Below are 19,658 nucleotides of genomic sequence, written 5' to 3'. Positions count from 1 at the left end.
TTAAGATACTTCAATTCTTAGACCTTACATATTCTCTCATGAAATTATGTTTTGAGGGTGCTTGCCTTGCACATGGCTGAACCATGTTGATCACAGGCACCACATATGGTACCCAAAGCCCCACTAGGAGTGATCCCTGAACATGGAGGCAGGAATAAACCCTCAGCACTGCCAGTTATAAAATGCCCCCATATCCAAAAATAATTATGCTGTTCAATAAATTAATGTCTAAAGTGTTCCCTACCTCTGAAATTCTTTTTGATTTTCTAAAAAAGCAAGTTTCATTAAGAAAAATAACATGAAAAATGCAAGAAAAATAACTTACTTGTTAGTGTGATATCAACTATGACTTCTTCCATGGTGGGATTTTGGAACGGTATAACAACGCATTTAGGAAGACGAATATAAGTGCTTATTCTTTCAATGTTCAGAGAGATAGGATATAGTCCCATTCCAGAGACGTTAAAAACCCACTCTTCAAACTGTTTAAAACATAAAGATTTTTAACATATATACCTAATTACATAAATTTTATTTGCAATACTTAAACACATGAAATCAACAAAATATCTGGCAAGTAAGAAAGCTTTGTTGATAATGCTTAACATGCGCTGTTCTATGTTTTTTTTCCAATTTCCTTTTGATTTAACTGAAAATAGATTAAAATAGTCTTAACGCTGAAAGAGGACAAAAAGACCTGTATTCAAATATTATTTCAGTGCATACGAGGTTATTCATGCAAACAATATCTTAATGAAAGAAGACTGCGTATCTTCTTACGGGTTTTTTTCTTTAAAAAAAATCAATTTGTCTAATATGCAGTATGGAATTTCCACAATCTTCTGATAAACTGTACATGCAATGTAGATAGTTATATAAAAACAGAGAGGCTCAGATTAAAGTCCCATTAAAAGGAAGTGTACACAGTCATACTATTTCTCTTCACTGCCTAGTATGGTGTATTATCTCATTTATGCAAAATGACTCCAAAAGTACTGAAGAAGACTGAATGTGGCTATGCTTATCTGGGTTTCACAAGCCCCCAAAGCTCTATTTGAAAATGTCCCCTTTGAATATTGTCTGCCATGGAGGCAGGGGGAGGGTGGAAAAGGCGGAGTATACTGGGACTATTGGTGGTGGGGAATGTGCACAGGTGGAGGGATGGGTGTTTGATCATTGTGTGATTGTAACCCAAACACAAAAGCTTGTAACTATCTCACAATGATTCAATAAAAATTTTTTAAAAAGTCCCCTTTGTACTCATTTAGAATAGAAGTTTCTTGCGAGTATAACAGATTGTGACTCAGTTCTGTGCTAAATAATTTGCTAAAAGATAGTGCAGCAGGTAAAGCACTTGCTCCCCGTATAGTCCTGCAAGCCACTCTAGGAATCAACTTTGAACGTAGAGCCAGAAGTAAGCCCTGAGCTAGCTGTGACCTCCTCCCAAATAATTAAACAAATACTTTGCTAATGTTACTGATGAACGAAGAGGTCATTAAATAAAAAACAATGAATAATGTCCAACTTTACAAAATTTCCAACTACATAGTGGTTTCCAGGCCTAACTTCTAATAAAAGAGGGAAACTTGCTTTAAGATTGTTTTCAAGTAGGAGAGCTAGTGACAGGAAATCTATAAAGCACGTCTCTGAATAGGAAGACTGAAGGCAAGTTTTATTTTCATATTATCTTCAAATGACTGTATGACTCTATTCACATAAATTCTCTATATTTTTGATGATGATGTTTTATTTTGATTATGCATAATTGACTGGAGCCAAGAGTCATAGACAATTAAAATAACTACTCTTTTATGTAGATTATTTACTGCTGGCTACTTTGTGAAATAAATGCTGGGTGACAGAAATAGTGTAATTTTAAACCTCTGGAAATGAGCATAACTACAAAAGACAACTAAAGAGCCAGTAACCACATTTGTTACTTACTATTATTCTTTTTATTTTTATGTGATAACACATATTTAAAGACTGTGGGAGCATAAGATGGGTTGCTGATATTTAAATTTATGACAGCCTAACCAAATAAGTATCAGGATCTTAAAATCTGTGCTTAAAGCTAGAGTTAAATTTTCACAATGTAGAGTTCTTCAGGTGGATTCAAGTCATAAACAAATTGAATGAATAATAAATCATGGTCATTAAGTTCAGCAATCACATTTAGACATAATTAAAACTTATCCTAAAAGCATCAATTTATTTACTTATTTTTGCTTTAGTTGGGCCACACCCAGCAATGCTCAGGCATTACTCCTGGTTCAGCACTCAGGAATTATTCCTGGAAGTGCTTGGGGGGTCATATGGAATGCCGGGGATTGAACCCAGGTTGGCTGCGTGCAAGGCAAACGACCTACTCGCTGTTCTATTGCTATGGGCACAGTAGATTTTATATTAACCAGCTGCTCTATTGCAAATGTCAGTTCATATATATTTGTGAGTAGAAGTGAGAGAGGCAGAAAATTATTTGTGAGATTTTCTTCCTAATGACAAAAAAAACTCTTGGAAAAGTCAATCCTAAAATTTTATTTAAAAAAATCTTCTTTATATGCCTCTACTTATATAAGCTATAGGCTATTTTCAAAGTTCATTAAAAACAGGATGAAATAAATTTGTTAGCAAAGAATGCTCATTGACACAATTAAGTAAAAGCGACATCAGAATAATCCATGAATTAAAAGGAAACAAAAGGGGCAATAAGAAAAGAAAATACAACAAAAAAAATCAAAAAGGTTAGTGCAGTACATTGAAAAGGCCTAGACGGCTGAAAGGATGAATTATTGCCTGAAGTTTTAGCACAGATGACTCCTTGGAGAAGGAGATGCTCAAAATGACTAAAATCAAGCTCTAGGTGTTAAACTCATTTATAATTGTCTTTGAATAAAAATAATTTCAACCAGAAATGCAGACAACTAAATGGTTTCCACTAGTTAAGGTGAAGGGGATCATCCTTCTATGGAACTATGATTCAAAAATCAGTCTTGTTGGGGTCGGAGCAATGTATAGCGAGCAGGGAGCTTCCTTTGCATGCAGCCAACCCCCAGGTTGATTCCTAGCACCAAATATGGTCCCCCAACCCTGCCAGGGCTGATCCCTGAGTAGAGCCAGGAGAAGCCCAGGATATCGCTGTGTGTGACACAATTTTCACCCCTTCCCTGCAAAAACAGGCCTTGTTATTGTTTTTTTAAAAAAGAAAATAACCACTAGAATAACTTTCATTTCTCTTCTATCTTAAAGGTTTTTTGTTTCATTGAAATTTTTCAGAATCAAGTATACTTCCAGGCCATGTATGTCAGTGAGGAAATTAAAAAGCCTCAAAATTTTTGTTCTTGGGGCTTGAGCCCCTAGACGCATAGTGGGGCTGGAGCAATAGCATTGCGGGCATGGCATTTGCCTTGCACGCGGCCGACCTGGGTTCGATTCCCAGCATCTCATATGGTCCCCTGAGCACGCCAGGCGTAATTCCTGAGTGCAGAGCCAGGAGTGACCCCTGTGCATTGCCGGGTGTGACCCAAAAAGGAAAAAAATAAAAATTGTTCTGTAGGTAAATTACACTTTTTAAGTGGAAAAGAGCACACATCAGTCCCCCTTAAGACTTTTTTTTTGACATGGGGACCCTGTGTTTTATTTGATTCCATTCTCTTTCAGATGGCAGGCTTTCATAAGATCCTGGAAGGTCCCTGGGATACAAATTACGTGCATACATTTATATTGCTCTTCTTCAAACTTGAAGAAGCAAAAATAGTAAGAAATGTAAAAAGCTATGCAAATTTTCCAGGTCAGAAAGAGATTTAAAATTGTTTGCTAAACTATAAAAAGTCACAAAGGTAAGTTAAAGCCAAAGGTTCTGAGTTCGTCTTCTTCCAAGCTGCCTGAGCTTAATATCTTTCAGTTTCCTGCTCTGTGAAATGGGGTTAATCGTACATGCACCAAAGCACTGTGTTTAAGAACATACTGAGGACATTATTAGAATGGCATGTGGCAAGCTTAAAGGTGCTTACAAATTATTAACCGTTGTTTAAGATTACTATTATTCAGGCATGGCATACAAATAAAATTGATGGAAAAAATAATCTATTTGCAATATGACATTTAAAAATAATCCTGTATTTGTATTTACAAAAATTGAGTACTAAAATCTATATAATTAATACACATGTCATACATTTGACATGAACATTAAGATAGCTATGTCTTAAATTTGGTTATATATTCTGAAGCAATCTAAGGATTTAAAAATGCCATATTCAGATGTAATATATTTTCAAAATACTACTTAATTTACAATGAACTTATTTTGTTTGTTAGGCTTATGTCTTGACTTCATATTTAATTAACTTGACTTGGTCCAAGAAAATTCTATCATACCTGAGAACAAGAGAAGATGATAGAACCTTGTTGATTTGTCTTTCCAAGTGCAGAAGGATAATAATGAAAAGATATCTCCTTGCTAGAAAATGGTGGTATGACCAGCTGTGAAAATTCAGAAAGAAAAGAAAAACAAATATCAGTTATTTTGTTCTATATCAACATCTTTGTATGCTATGTATGTGCTGAGTTTATATGTGTGTGACTAATATACTTCCTTGTACATATTATCCATTCACAGTATGCCTGCTTCGCGAATATAGGTAAAAAAGCCTATGGTAAACAGTGTTTACAAATGTTAATGCCATGTTCCTCTCATAGAAAATAATCACATAAATTCATTACTTCTATTAAATAATCAATTAATTTTGGGGGTGTTCTGGGCCACACCCAACAATGCTCAGTGGTAAATCCTCCTGATGCACTCAGGAATCACGCCTGGTAGGGCTCGGAGGGCCATTTGGGGTGCTAGGGATTGAATCTAGATCAGCTGTATGCAAGGCATGCACCAGACCCACTGTACTCTCTCTGGACCCGAAAAAGTCAGTTAATTTTTTAAGCTGAGTTAGAACCCTCAAAATATAGAAACAGGCACTTTATTCAAGAACCCATACCTTATCAATCATTGAGATGTATCAGTGTATCTTAAGTGGTGAGAATTAGCAGTGGGAACCTCATTTAAAGCCTTAGTGGTATCAAAAGTAAGGAACTGATTCTAAGCAGAGCTCACTGTACAACATCCTTTTTTAAATTTATTTTTATTATTTTCATTTTTGCTTTTTGGGTCACACCCAGCGATGCACAGGGGTTACTCCTGGCTCTGCACTCCGGAATCACCCCTGGCGGTGCTCAGAGGACCATATGGGATGCTGGGAATCGAACCCAGGTTGGCCTCGTGCAAGGTAAACGAACCACCTGCTGTACTATTGCTCCAGCCCCCACCCTGTTTTTTAAAAACTGCACAATTCACTTTGTCTTTATGTTTTATCACATGTATGCTGTGTATTTGGTTCAATCCTGGTTCTAGCCTAGATACCATCTTGTCCTGCCAGCACCAGAGGGTGGGCACTAGAAACCCCTGAGCAGTATGGGGGTAGCCTGGGTAATCATTGGCACCCCAGGGCAGACCAACGTTGTATCCGAGGTTTCTTGCATTGAGCTGCTGGCCTGGCTGGCTGACACTTGTTGGAAGGGGCCTCTTGGGCTTCCTGAGCAGAGCTTGGGAGGCCCCCTCACCCCAAATTATTGAGTTTTGTGGTAATGCAGACTGAATTAGGAACTCACGCATGCAAGGGACGTGCTCTAGCACTGAGTCTCGTTCCCAGCCCCTGCAGCAAGGGGATTCCTAAGGGATACCTGGCAGGACTGGGCACTACCCTCAGATCAGTGATCTCTATCACTCCTGGTCATTCTTGAGAGACCATGGGGTGGTGGAAGCGGGGGACCAAACCTGGGGTTCTAGCACACACAGCATGATCCAATCCTTCAGCCTCACCCTTATGGCAAACACCTTTGTATTTTTGGTTTTGTAAGTAAGGCTGGCTCTTCCACTGATTTGTTCACTGTTTCAAGGTGATATGCATTTAAGAGGTGTAAGTTACTTTCAATATCAACATTTGGCTAAACGACAAATATGCAAAGCTGCATTTCATACAGTCTTTCCATTAAAAGAAAGACCACGGAAGATAGTTATCTGGATGTACATATGCTGTATACAACATATACATGTATGAAGATTAGTCATTTCATTGGAAAAGCCACAGAACGCTGCACTTAGATTTTAATTCTAGTTTCTCTCTTCCTAACCATGTGGTTTAAGTATTCTTTTTAATCTCTGGATTAAAATTCTACAAAAAAATGTCAAGAGGTATGTGGTGAAGCTTGAGGGAGTATATACACACAAGCAGTACCTCAACAAAATTCCTTACTTAAAGTAAAATTCACAGAAATTCGCTGAAAAATATACCTTCCACTCATAATTTCATGGAAAAGAAATATAAACACCACTGGCTAGAATTCAATTGTCATAGGTTTAGAATAATGAATACATATGCATATGTACATATACATACATATATCACAAATAGAATCTTTTTGAAATAAGAGATTGAAGAAACTTAAGAGATTTAATTGTAACTATGCATCATTTTGATAACCAACTCAGATATATGAGGTCACAGAAGTTCTTGCTGAAAAAGGAGATAACCTTGTGAATAAACTAAAATCTATATAAACGATATCACTGTCACTATCATCCCATTGCTCATCAAATTGCTCGAGCGGGCACCAGTAACGTCTCCAGTGTGAGACTTGTTGTTACTGTTTTTGGCATATTAAATACACCACAGGTAGCTTGCCAAGCTCTACCGTGCAGGTGAGAAAATCTCTGTAGCTTGCCGGGTTCTCCGAGAGGGGCGGAGGAATCGAACCCCAGTCGGCTGCATGCAAGGTGAATGCCCTACCTCTGTGCTATAGCTCCAGCCCATAAACAATATATAAACTAGATTAATAGGAAATTGCCATTCTTTGAATAAATATAGGCTTTGAATAAGTATAGGTAACATAGTAGCTACAATTTACCTTTAAATTGAACAATAAGAAATGTAAGAGATAAAATAAGGAAAAGTGTTAATATAACAATCAGTTGTGGTGCTGGAGCAAAAGGACAAGGATAGGGCATTTGCCTTGCACATGTCCAACCCAGGTTCATTCATAGGCATTCAATATGGCCTCTGAGCACCTCCTGGAGTAATTCCTGAATGTAGAGCCAGGAGTAATTGCTGAGCATTGCATGGTGTGGCCCCCAAACAAAAACAAACCAAAAACCCAGTCAGTTATAGGTATAAATTTGTGCTTCAAATGATTCAACTTGTATCTTTGAATATTTTGTAACATATAAAGGGAAGCAACTCAGTTATATAATTTTTTTCAGCTAATTCACTTATTGTTATTTAAGATCAGTAACATTTAAAAATATTTATGTAAACACAAATCCTCTGGAAAACCAAGAATTAAGTTGTATGTCTCTATATGTACATATACTCTTTCTCTCTAAGTTATCATTCCCATCAGTGTATGCTTGTGCTTGCCCTGTAACTGTATTTTATCATTTCTAAAATTATTTTTGAGTTATTTCCTAATAATTAAACTAATTTCATACTCAGTATTCAATGAAGTTTGATAAATATGTAAAAGTATGAATATGAATAAATATATAAAAGTATGTAAAAGTCATAATACAATGTGTGGTATCATCTGCATTGTTTGGCATTTGTCTTTCCTGTTGTAAAAGGAGTCAAATAAATTATATAAAAACACAACTTTATAGGAGCTATTTCAGATTTTTGGTAACTGAACACCTTATACTGTAGGCAGCATTTTGTGATACATGAACAGCATGTATTGTTTTGTGACACAAATGTGTGTACAACTAATGTATTTTTTTCCAATTGAATTATGACAATTTCAGCAAGAAAATACTTAGTAATATCTAATTTGATAAGCAGCACTTGTGAACAAATTTTATATATGTGTATATATAGGCATCAGTTGGCAGTGACTGACAGGAGAATGGTTTTAAGAAACCACATTGCATGTTTCTGGATCATCAAATAAAAATTCTATACAATATCAACTTAAATAAGGCCACATGCATGATTTATGTGACATCTCTGAAGAACATAATCTGTTATATCACTTTAAAGTTTACTTGAAAGTATGGTTTTGGCATTCAGTGTACATATTTGTATTTTACGCTTTGGAAACAGTGATGTTAAATCTTCAAACTATATTTATTATTTGCATAGCAGAAAAGTGTCTGATGACCACTGATTAGCTCTAGTCACGGTCAGGAACCAAGAAATGAGAAAATGGAGCAGAGAAAGAGAAGTGTGTAATGGAGTGGTAGCCAGACACTCATGAAATACTAGAAAGAAAACGGTTCTCTTGGGATTCTGGAAGGAAAGAATGACTTTTGTATCAAAATCATGTCATTATTTTGGAGTGCTATGGGGTGTTAAAAAGGTCACAAATACAGCACAGATAAATGAGAATTTGGTGATATATGCAGCACTCAATCTGATATACCTTCAAATATTTATATTGTTATGGTGCTTTTGATAAATTAAACTTGGGATATTTATTCTCTTTTTGAATTTTAGAAATTGGAAGCCTTATTAATAATTCAAATAATATTACCCTATATGGTGTTCCAAAATCAGAAGCAGAAAACACTAGTTGCGGTGGCTTATTTTGTTTTCTGAATATACTTACTGGCTCATCAGGTAATTGCAGGATAAAATTTACAGGATTAGTGCTAATTCCTTTCAATTCCAACACTTGATATGTAGGATTATTTAAAGTAATATTTTGACTGATATACCTGAAAGGAAAGACAAAGTTCATAAATGTGTTTGAAAATGTGTTCACTGAAAATTTGATAAAGTTGGTGACAGTTATGGACTGACTTGCATCTTTCAAAATTATACTGAGTAGAGAAAGGCCTCATCTCAACATGAGCCAGGGCTCTGGACAGATGTCAAGGTCACCACTGCTCCTCCCCAAGGCAGGAACCAACCTTGCCCATGAAGGTGCGGGCTTCACTCTGCAGCTCTGCATTTCTTTATCTTTCCATAACACATGATAAACGAATAAAGGTACCCTAACTGTAGCTTCCTAAGCACACAACGACATATAAGAAACTATTCCAAACTGCAAAGATCACAATGTAAAGCAATGCAGAAACCCAGCAAGCTTAGTGAATTAAGGTGCCAATAAAATACAAGAGGACACGAGAGCAGAAGTAAGGAAAATACAAACTAAATTACAAACAGAAGTGACAGATCTGAAAAACCTGGTAGGTGAAATGAAAAACTCAATGGAATGCTTCAACAACAGAGTAACAAATGCTGAGGACATAAACAGTGAGCTCCATAATGATGTACAGAGAATCTCTAGATAACAGCAGAAGATGGAAAAGAAGCTCAAAATAAGCCAACACATGATGAGAGAACATCAGGATGAATTCAAAAGGAGCAACATAAGAATCATTGGGGTCCCAGAGGGACAGGAAGAAAACCCAGATGAAGAAGCAATTGTTAAAGCCATCATTGCTGAGAAGTTCTCAGAGCTGAAGAGGGCATCCACCCAGATCCAGAAGGCCAGAAGGACACCAGCTAATAGAAATCCAGATGAAAATATCCCAAGACACTTACTAAACAGAATGATAAAAGCTACAGATAGAGAAATAATGCCAAAAGCAACAAATTCAAAGGAAATTGCTTACAAAGGTGCATCCTGAAGATTCACAGCAGACTAATCAGATGACACCCTCTATCCTGAAGACAGTGGTGGGATATAGTGAAAAAAACTCAATTGAATGAACACCTCTCCAAGAATACTTTACCCAGCCAGATTCTCATTCAGACTGGGAAAAAAATACACAACTTGGCAGTTAAACAACACAGAAACTTCATAGACTGAAAGAAGAACAATTGTTATAAGAAATAAACAGGCTACTTTAAGACAAGATGAGCCCCAAGTGTATTCCAAACTCCTACATGAAGATGGCACAATACCCCCTTCACAATAATCTCCTTCAATGTCAATGGACTAAATGCATCAATCAAGAGGCATAGAGTGGCAGAATGGATTATGAAATTGAATCCAACACTCTGGTGCCTGCAAGAAACACATTTGAACAGTAAATACAAATACATACTCAAAGTCAAAGGCTGAAAAACAATTCTTCAAGCAAACAACTCCCTCAAAAAAGCAGGGGTGGACATACTAGTATTAGTTGCCATATACTTCAGACTGAAGAAGTTTATAAGAGACAGTAAATGCCATTTCTTAATAATCAAGGGATTTGCACCTGCTGCATATATTTTTATGCAAAATACTTAAAACAACTGCTAATAGACTTGGAGAAAGACACTGACAGAAACACAGTAGTAGCTGGAGATTTCAACATCACTTTATCATCTCTTGATAGATCAATTAAACTAAATCTCAGCAAGGAAATACTTAATTTGAGGGAAGATATGGAAGAGAAGGAGTAGGTATACATACATATATATGTATGTATATATATATGGATTTTCTATGATAAAAAGCTAAATGCACATTCTTCAACAGTGCACATGGACATTTTCCAAGACAGACCAGATGCTGGGCCACAAAAAAGACCTCCATAAAATCAAGAGGACAGAAACAGTATCAACTATCTTTACAAACAATGATGAATTGAAAATAGAAGTTAATCAGAAACAGATAATCAAATCAAACACCTGGAAATTAAACAGCTCACTAATGAAGAACCAGTGGCTTAGATAGGAAATCAAAAGATTCCTGTAAACAAACAAGAATGAAGACTTGAGCTATCAGAATTTGCGGACACGCAAGAGTGGTGTTAAGAAGAAAGTTTATAGCTCTGCAAGCATTCATCAGGAAGGAAGAAAGTGTCCACATAAATAACTTAACTTCACAACTTCAGGTCTTGGAAAATGACCAAAAAGGGCCAAAATCAGGCAGAAGAAAGGATATAATAAAACAGAGCAGAAATTAATGAGCTGGAACCCCAAAAATCAATCCAAAAGATCAATAAAAGCAAGAGCTGGTTCTTTGAGAAAATACAATAAACAACTAGCAAGACTCACAAAGAGAGAGACAGAACCCAAAAAAACTGAATCAGAAGTGAAAGGGGGAGCATCACAACAGAAACAATAGAAATTCATTAGAAAGTTATTAGAGATGACATTGAGACTCTGTACCACAATACAAGAGAACCTTGAAGAAATGGATAAACTCCTGGATTCTAATAACCACCCAAGGCTGAATCAAGAAGATTTGGAATACCTAACAGACCTATCACCATAGAGGAAATTGAAATGGTAATCAAAACTATCCCCCAAAACAAAATCCCTGGCCCAGATGGATTACCTAGTGAATTCTTCCAAACTTAGTTTAAAGTGGACCTACTGCCAATCCTTTTCAAGCTTTTCCAAGAAACTGAAGAAACGGAAACACTACCAAACAATTTCTATGAGACAAGTATCACCCTAATAACAAAAGCAGACAGAGACACAACCAAAAAAGGGAATTACAGGATGATATCCCTGATAAACAGAGATGGAAATATCCTCAACAAAACTCTGGCAAGTAGAATCCAACAACTCATCAAAAAGATTATACACTATGAACTATGACTAAGTAGGATTTGTCCCAGGAATGCAAGAATGTTTTAACACTCACAAGTCAACCAACATAACCAACATAACACAAAAATAGAAGAGATAAAAAAGTATGATCGTATCAACAGACACAGAGAAAGCATTCGACAAGGCCAAGCATCCATTTATGATAAAACTCTCAACAAAATGGGAGTTTAAGGAACTTTCCTCAATATAGTCAAAGTCATCTACCACAAGCCCACAGCAAGCAATATTCTTGATGGGGAAAAACTAAAAGCCTTCCCTCTAAGATCAATCACAAGACAAGGGTGCTCACTCTCACCACTTCTATTCCATATAGTACTGGAAGTACTTGCTTTAGCAGTTAGGCAAGAAAAAGATATCAAGGGCATACAGAGGAAAGGAAGTCAAACTCTCATTATTTGCTGATGGCATGTAACTATACTTAAAAGACCCTAAAGACTCTATACAAAGTTTCTAGAAACAATACTTTCATATAGTAAAGTGGCAGGTTACAAAATCAATACCCCCAAACCCATAGCTTTTCTATATACAAATAATGGAAGAGAAAAAAGAGATATTAAAAGAAATGAGCTCACAATTGTGCCTCAGAAAATCATGTAATTTGGAATCAGCTTAACTGAAGTGGTGAAGAACCTATATGAAGAAAACTCTAAAATACTAATTCAAAACATAAAAGAGGACACCAGGAAATGGAGACAAATCCCCTCCTCATGGATAGGGAAAATTAATGTTGTCAAAATGTACCACTGACCAAGCAAATTGAACCAGAGAGAAACAAACTGGACTGTATTAAACTAAAAAGCTTCTTCACCTCAAAATAAACAGTGAACAGGATACAGACACAGCCACAGAATGGCAAAAATATTTGCCCAATATTCATCAAATAAGGAATTAATATCCAAGAAATATAAGGCAATGATAGAACATAACAATAAAAAAGGATCAAACCCATAAAAACTGGGAAGACAAAATGAACAGAAACTTCCTCAAAGAATAAATACAAATGGCCAAAATAATATGCCTGGCATTGTTAATCATCAGGGAGATGCAAATCAATACAACAATGAGAAATCATCTCATACCACAGAGTCTGGCACACACACATCAAAAAGAATAATATCAACCAGTGCTGTTGCAGATTCAGGGAGAGATGTGGTAATGCCAACTGGTCCAGCCTTTTTTGGAAAACAATATGGGCATTCCTTAAACAGCTAGAAATTGAGTTTCCATATGACCCAGCAATGCCATTCAGGGAATATACTCTGGGGCCCCAAAAACACACTGCAGAAAAGTCATCTGCACCTCTATGTTAATTGCAGCACCATTCACATAGCCAGAATCTGGAAACAGCCCTAGTGCCTGAGAGCAGTTGATTGGTTAAAGAAACTTTGGTACACCTACACAATGGAATGCTACGCAGCTATTAGAAAAAAATGAAGTTATAAATGGTAGATGGGATAGAGAAGAAGAAACCACTATGACAATAATAGTTGGAAATTATCACTCTGGATAAGATGTGAGTCCTAAAAATAGGTAAAGGAACAACATTATAAGTTCTCAGTGTCTGTATTGCAAATCATAATGCCCAAAAAGGGGGGAGAGAGGGAGGAAGGGAGAGAGAGAGAGACAGAGACAGAGACAGAGACAGAGAGAGAGACAGAGAAGAAGAAGAAGAAAAAGAAGAAGAACGCGATCATTTACCCATCCCTCAACCAGTGCCCATTCTTCAAACATAGCTCTTTTGATTCCTCTTTGGGAGACCTGAATAGCGTTCTTATCCTGTTCTTGTAGGGCCCAGGTCTCTGAGGCATATGTTATTGCAGGAAGAACGGTGGAGTCGAAAATATGTGCCTGGAGCTGGAGGTTCTTCATCCTCTTAATGGCTTCTTTGACAGTCTTGAAGGTGTTCCACGCCGCTCTCTTTCTCCTGCACAGCTCAGGTGCCAGGTCATTCATCATGTTGAGTTCTCGACCTAGGTACACATAACTGCTGCATTTGGAGATGTTTATTCCATTGAGAGCAAATGGAATGTCAGGAACTAGTTCGTTTCTCATGAACATTGTCTTCGTGAGATTCAGCTGTAGTCTGACTTTTCCACACTCATGGTCGAAGTAGGCTAGCATTCGTACTTCTTGGCTAATATTTGGTATTATTAGAACGATGTCATCAGCAAAGCGGAGGTGGTGTAGTTGCCGACCATCTATCTTCACTCCCAATCCTTCCCATTCTGGTTGTTGCATGATATTCTCGAGGGTGGCACTGAAGAGTTTTGGTGAAATGGTATTGCCCTGCTGAACTCCTCTCTTAACATCAATGAAATTTCCTTGTAGAACGGTGAGATCCTGGTGGTGAATCCGTAATACAGCTTGTGGAGGATCCTCATGTACTGAGTTTGAACGCCCTGTTTGGCTAGGGCTTCAATGACAGCTTCAGTCTCAATATAATCAAAGGCCAAATATGTATATTATAGATACATATTAACATATATGTATATATACATGAAGAATTTAGGAGTGTGAACTGGAGCAAGGAAAGCTTCTTCAACAAATGGTACTGGGAAAACTGCTTAGCCTACTGTAAAAATGGATTACAGACCTTGATAATATGTCTAAATCCATAAATTATATTGAGGGAAAATCATCATGACAGTGATTCTAAAGGCATTTCAATGACTCATGCCATTTGCCAAGCAAACAAAAGTAAAATAAACATGTGGAAGAACTTAAAATAATAATCTTCTGCACTGCAAAAGAAATTACTAGAACAAAAGATACCCATAGACTGAGAAGAATATTTGTCCACTATTCATCTGACAAAGGGTACTTAACAAAAATAGCAAAAAACAAAGCAAAACAGAAACAAACAAAACAAATAAGTGACAACAAACCATATCAAAAAATGGGGACTTCCTAAGAAAACATACATATGGTCTTTAATTATATGGAAAAAATGCTCTGCAAGACTTATCATCAGGGAAATAGAAATCAAAACAATGAGATATCTCATGCAAGAATGAAATACATAAAATAGAATAATTACAACAACAAAAGATAGTGCTGGTATAGATGCTGATAAAAAAAGTCTCATCTGTTGTTGGTGGGCATGTTTACTGGTTCAGTCTCTTTGGAAAATAATAATGATATGTCTTAGAGAACTAAAAACTGAGCTTCTCTATGAAACTAGCAATTCCCTGTCTTGGCATCAAATGCAAACCAAATGATGGAGGATCTTTCTAAGAGAAAACAATGATGAGAATGTATACAAATATGAACAAAGACGGTGACCTCTTAAAATATCATTCATATCTCCAGGGATAAAAGAGAAAAATATAAAACATTAAATAAGAAGAGTGTTGAAAGTATTTTTTTAGAAAAAAACTAAAGAAACATCTAAATAAAAGCAACAACAAAATGTCTTAGAGGTTGATGGTTGACAAAAAAATTCAACAGAAATAGCAAAACATACAACTGAGCAAAAATGCTGAGCACAAATGTCAGAAAAAGTGAAAAAAAGACTGAGAAAATTAAAATATAAGCTCCCAAGTTCATTCTAAACCCAGAATTGATGTGTAGAAAAAAACTGGGAGAATATAGAGATAATATATTTAAAGGGCATTTCCAGAAACTTAAAGTCCTGGGTTATCATACTGAAAGAGACCTTAACTACTTGGACTGTAGCACTGACTTCCTGTTGTTCATCGATTTGCTCAAGCAGGCACCAGTAATATCTCCATTTTGAGACTTGCTGTTACTGTTTTTGGCATATCGAATAGGCCATGGGTAGTTTGCCAGGCTCTGCCATTGGGGCAGGGCACTCTCGGTAGCTTGCCGGGCTCTCCAAGAGGGAAAGAGGAATCGAACCGGGGTCAGATGCATGCAAGGCAAATGCCCTACCCACTGTGCTATCGCTCTAGTCCAACTACTTGGACTAATGCATAAAATAGAGTAACACCCACATACATTAATATTCAAAGATAAAAAGAAACTGGAGGTACTGTATTTTGATATGAGGATGTACCACATGTGACTCACATTTGAAGCAGATATATACCACCAGTGGTTCAAACTTCAGTGAGGTTTAATGAACACACATTGCAGTAGCAGTGTCAATGTGTTTGACTACTCTATAAGACTATACTATAAGACTAAGACTATAGCATTGAAAAAAGTATTGTACTGGAATAGCCTGAGAAAACAGTGGATCAGACCTGAGTTCTCAATGATAAATCCTCATATATGATGGCTAATCCATGACAAAGGATTTGGGTGCATGAAGTGGATCAAGGAAAACCTCTTCAAATGGTGTGGGGAAAACTGGATAACACTTTTTAATAAAATGAAACTGCATCCATATCTCATATGATACGCAAAAGCGAATTCAAAGTGAATTAAATACCTATAGATTAGGCCAGAAGCTACAAAGCAAACGTCCTACCCGCTGTGCTATTGCTCCAGTCCAAAGATAACAAACCCAAAAATAATCAAGTGAGATTATATGAAGTTAAGATGGTCTTGCACGCCTAAAGAAATTCCGACTAAAATTCAAATGATATTCAACTGATTGGGAGAAGATATTCACACACAATACTTCAGATAAATAACATGAAACAATGTATAAAGCATCTAACAAAGCTCAGCAACAAAATCTTATGACCCCATATAAAATAGGATGGGAAGAAGAGATGAAGAGACACTACCACATTTCATAAAAAAGATATCCAGATAGCCAATACGCACACGAAAAAGTGTTCATTATCACGTAGTATCAGGGAAACACAGGTCAAAATGACAATGACCTATCAATTCACACCACTGAAAATGGAATATGTAAAAAAATTCTGACAAGTATTGGCTGGGGGTGTGGAGGAAAAGGAACTTTCATTCACTGTTGATGCAATGTCATATGACCCAGTCCCTATAAAAACAATATGGGTATTTAAAGCAAATAAACAAAAAATAATAGGGCTCCCAGTTGATGCAGCAGTCCCATTTCCAGGGATCAATGCCCCAAGTGACATTCATTCGGGAAGACACATGCACACCTATGTTCATCGCTACAGAGAGTCTCTTGCCTGAGAACCTGGCTGTCTTCCCCGGGGCCTCCTCGGAGGGGATGGGCTCCAGCTTCCCTCCCCACCCCAAGCAGAGCTCCCGGTGGCTGAAGACCTCGGAGCTTAGCCACAGCCATGCTCAAGGCCCCTCTCCACACGTTCAGATGAGCCTCGAACAAGATGGAACCGGCAGGGGAACTCAGGTGTGTGGGACCCGGGGCTGAGACCTCTAAGCCTGCTTGGATCGGGACTGGGCCTCCTCTGCGCAGATTTCCCATTTCCCAGTAGCTAGGCAGTCACACTCAGGGACTGCCCCGGCGCCATGTAATCCTGTCAACGGCCAGCATCCAGAGACTTAAAAGCAAGCTTCCGCATATCTTATAGCCTCCTTCTCCCTTTGGGAGAACCTGGCAAACTACTGGGAGTTTCCTGCCCACATGGGAGTGCCTCGCAAGATCCTCATGGTGTATTAATATGCCAAAACCAGTAACAAGCTGGGTCTCATTCCCCTGACCCTGCCTGAAAAAGCCTCTGGTACGGCATCATTGGAAGGACGAGTAGAGAGAGGTTTCTAAAATCTCAGGGCTTGGGTGAATGGAGACATTACTGAGACCACTCGAGAAATTTAACAATCAATGGGATGATGATGATGATGATGTTCATCGCAGATCTTGACATCAACAGGCAGTATACTCAGTATATAGAAGCAACCCAAATGCAGTTTTATATTTTTGGATTTTGCTTTTGATTTTTGAGACTCTCTTGAGATTAGAGAATTCACTCCATTGCAACATTATCTGAAATTGGCATATTCATTCTATTGCAAAAGTTCTTCTCTATCTATTTGAATAGTCCCTTTCCCTTCTTAGCAATAATCACTGCACTGTAGTACTGTCTTCCCATTCATCGTTTTGCTCGAGCAAGCACCAGTAACGTCTCCATTGTGAGACTTGTTATTACTGTTTTTGGCATATCCAATATGCCACGGTTAGCTTGCCAGGCTCTGCTGTACAGGCGGGATACTCGTGGTAGCTTGCTGGGCTCTCTGAGAGGGACAAAGGAATCGAACCTGGGATGGCCACGTGCAAGGCAAATACCTCTCTTTACTAAGTCCTTTTATATTTTCACATAAGTTTTCCCAGGGTAGTTTTTTTCTTAATTTTTAAATATTCTTTGATTTTTGGGCCACACCCAGCAGTGCTTATGGCTTACTCCTGATTTTGTGCTCAGTGATCACCCATGGCAGTGCTCAGGGAACCATATGTGGTGCTGGGGATTGAACCTGGTTTGGTGGCATGCAAGGCAAGTGTCCTAACCCCAATACTATTGCTCAAGCCCTCCATGGGGAATATAGGTAGCAAAACGGTACTGTAAGAGAAAATTACTAGAAATATACCTTCATCTCATCTGAAATAATTAAGTGCATTAAAACAATACTATTTTAGATAAACTTTTCTTTTCATGAACTAATTTTTATCTATTAATAGAACTTACTTTCCAAGTTCACATTGTAATTCCGAAATTGTGGTTGGTTTTGGCAAATCAATAGTCAATTTCAGTAAATACCAGAACTCAAAGGAAGTTTCAGGCTGGAAAATAATTCTCGGGGAGGGAAATACACAAAATTTGGTAAGCAGTCTTAGTCTTTGTAATAAATTTGGCAGAAAAATACAATCCCCAATAGAGTTTCAATTATAATATCTGACCACTGCTCTCTGACACACACCCTACTCATGCTGTAGATGCATTATTAATTTTTTTTCATTTTTGGTGAAAAAACCATTTCATTATTCAAGAGAGAGTGCAATTATAAAGAGTGTGTAATAAATGCCACTGACTCAATAAAAGCACTTAAACATAAATAACTCAAACATATGCCGTAGTTAAAACAAGAAAAATCCTAGTTTTTAACTGTGATTAACTCTGTTTTTATGGTTGAAGTCAATTCATGCATATTTATATGTGAAAGAAGACTCTTAAGTGACACTGAGGTCTGGAGAGCTTCGTTTATAATCAACATATATTTATCTGGAGGGGACAGAGACAGATATGTGATAGTCTAAAAGTATAACTGGAATATTACATGTATCTATGTACATATTCACTTAGCAGAAGTAACACTTACTTAGCAATATAGCAATGTAATTTAATTTTATCTATCTCCTCAAAGTAAATAATTTGTATTTAATTGAGAATATAAAGCATTAAGGCACTGTGATTTACAAAGTAATTTGTAGTTGGATTACAGGCATACATGCAATGTTCCAGCAATAATTCCATCATCAGTGTCCCCAGTTTTCCTCCCAACCCCCAGCCTGTCTCTTTGGCAGGAACCCTTTTTAGTTTGGTTGTTGTAGTTTGGATCTCATACTTTCAGCTCTGTTGGTTCTACGCTTTAGATATAAAGCTGTACTACACCTCTACACTGGCCCCCGTCCGTCACCTGCTATCTATCTCTTCCTTCTTTCCCCCTCAATTTATTTCCTTCCCTATACTTCTCAGTTCTCTGACCTGGGGTCCAGGATAAATGAGGTATCCCCTTTTCAAACACTTATTTACCCTTGCTTGTCCTATAATTCTATATACCAAAATAAGTCAGATTACCTGGAATTGTCTTTTTCTGACTAACTTCATGACATTCACAAATGAATGGTATTAAAGAGAAAACTCTGATTCTGTATAATTTGCATGACACAGTGTGCAAAGAATTAACAATTTTAAAAGCTTAACCTCTAAAGATCAATAATATAATGCCCCACTCAAGCCATACTTTTCTTCACAGCTTCCTGTAACTGCCGTACTAATCTGGACAGAATAGTTTCTATTTTCTTCTGGAGACAAATCAATTTCCTTCATTCCAGAAAGGGCAGGACTCGATAACAGCACTTCTATATGAAGAATTTTGTCTTGTGTATTATGAAGAGGTATTTCAACAAAAACGGGCTCCTAGAATTGCAAAACAAGCATATAATCAACTTTTAGGTTCCACATAGAGCCACTTTTATATAGGAAC

The 19,658-nt window shown here is 37.2% G+C and overlaps 1 protein-coding gene across 1 annotated transcript in view; it reads right to left on the bottom strand.

The window, feature by feature from the left end:
- Nucleotides 1–19,658, bottom strand: part of CFAP47 (cilia and flagella associated protein 47) — a 489,064-nt gene that overhangs the window by 102,721 nt on the left and 366,685 nt on the right. Inside the window, exons 53-57 of the mRNA XM_055121064.1 lie at nucleotides 19,416–19,591; nucleotides 18,140–18,247; nucleotides 8,653–8,761; nucleotides 4,381–4,485; nucleotides 326–482 (exon numbers count right to left, since the gene is read on the bottom strand). Coding sequence (XP_054977039.1) covers nucleotides 326–482; nucleotides 4,381–4,485; nucleotides 8,653–8,761; nucleotides 18,140–18,247; nucleotides 19,416–19,591 — 655 coding nt within the window. The remainder of the gene's footprint in view (nucleotides 1–325; nucleotides 483–4,380; nucleotides 4,486–8,652; nucleotides 8,762–18,139; nucleotides 18,248–19,415; nucleotides 19,592–19,658) is intronic.

The sequence above is a fragment of the Sorex araneus genome, chromosome X, assembly GCF_027595985.1.
Source record: "Sorex araneus isolate mSorAra2 chromosome X, mSorAra2.pri, whole genome shotgun sequence".
Lineage (NCBI taxonomy): Eukaryota > Metazoa > Chordata > Mammalia > Eulipotyphla > Soricidae > Sorex > Sorex araneus.
Note: the sequence above shows the minus strand (reverse complement) of the source record. Positions and strands in the feature narration are given on the sequence as shown.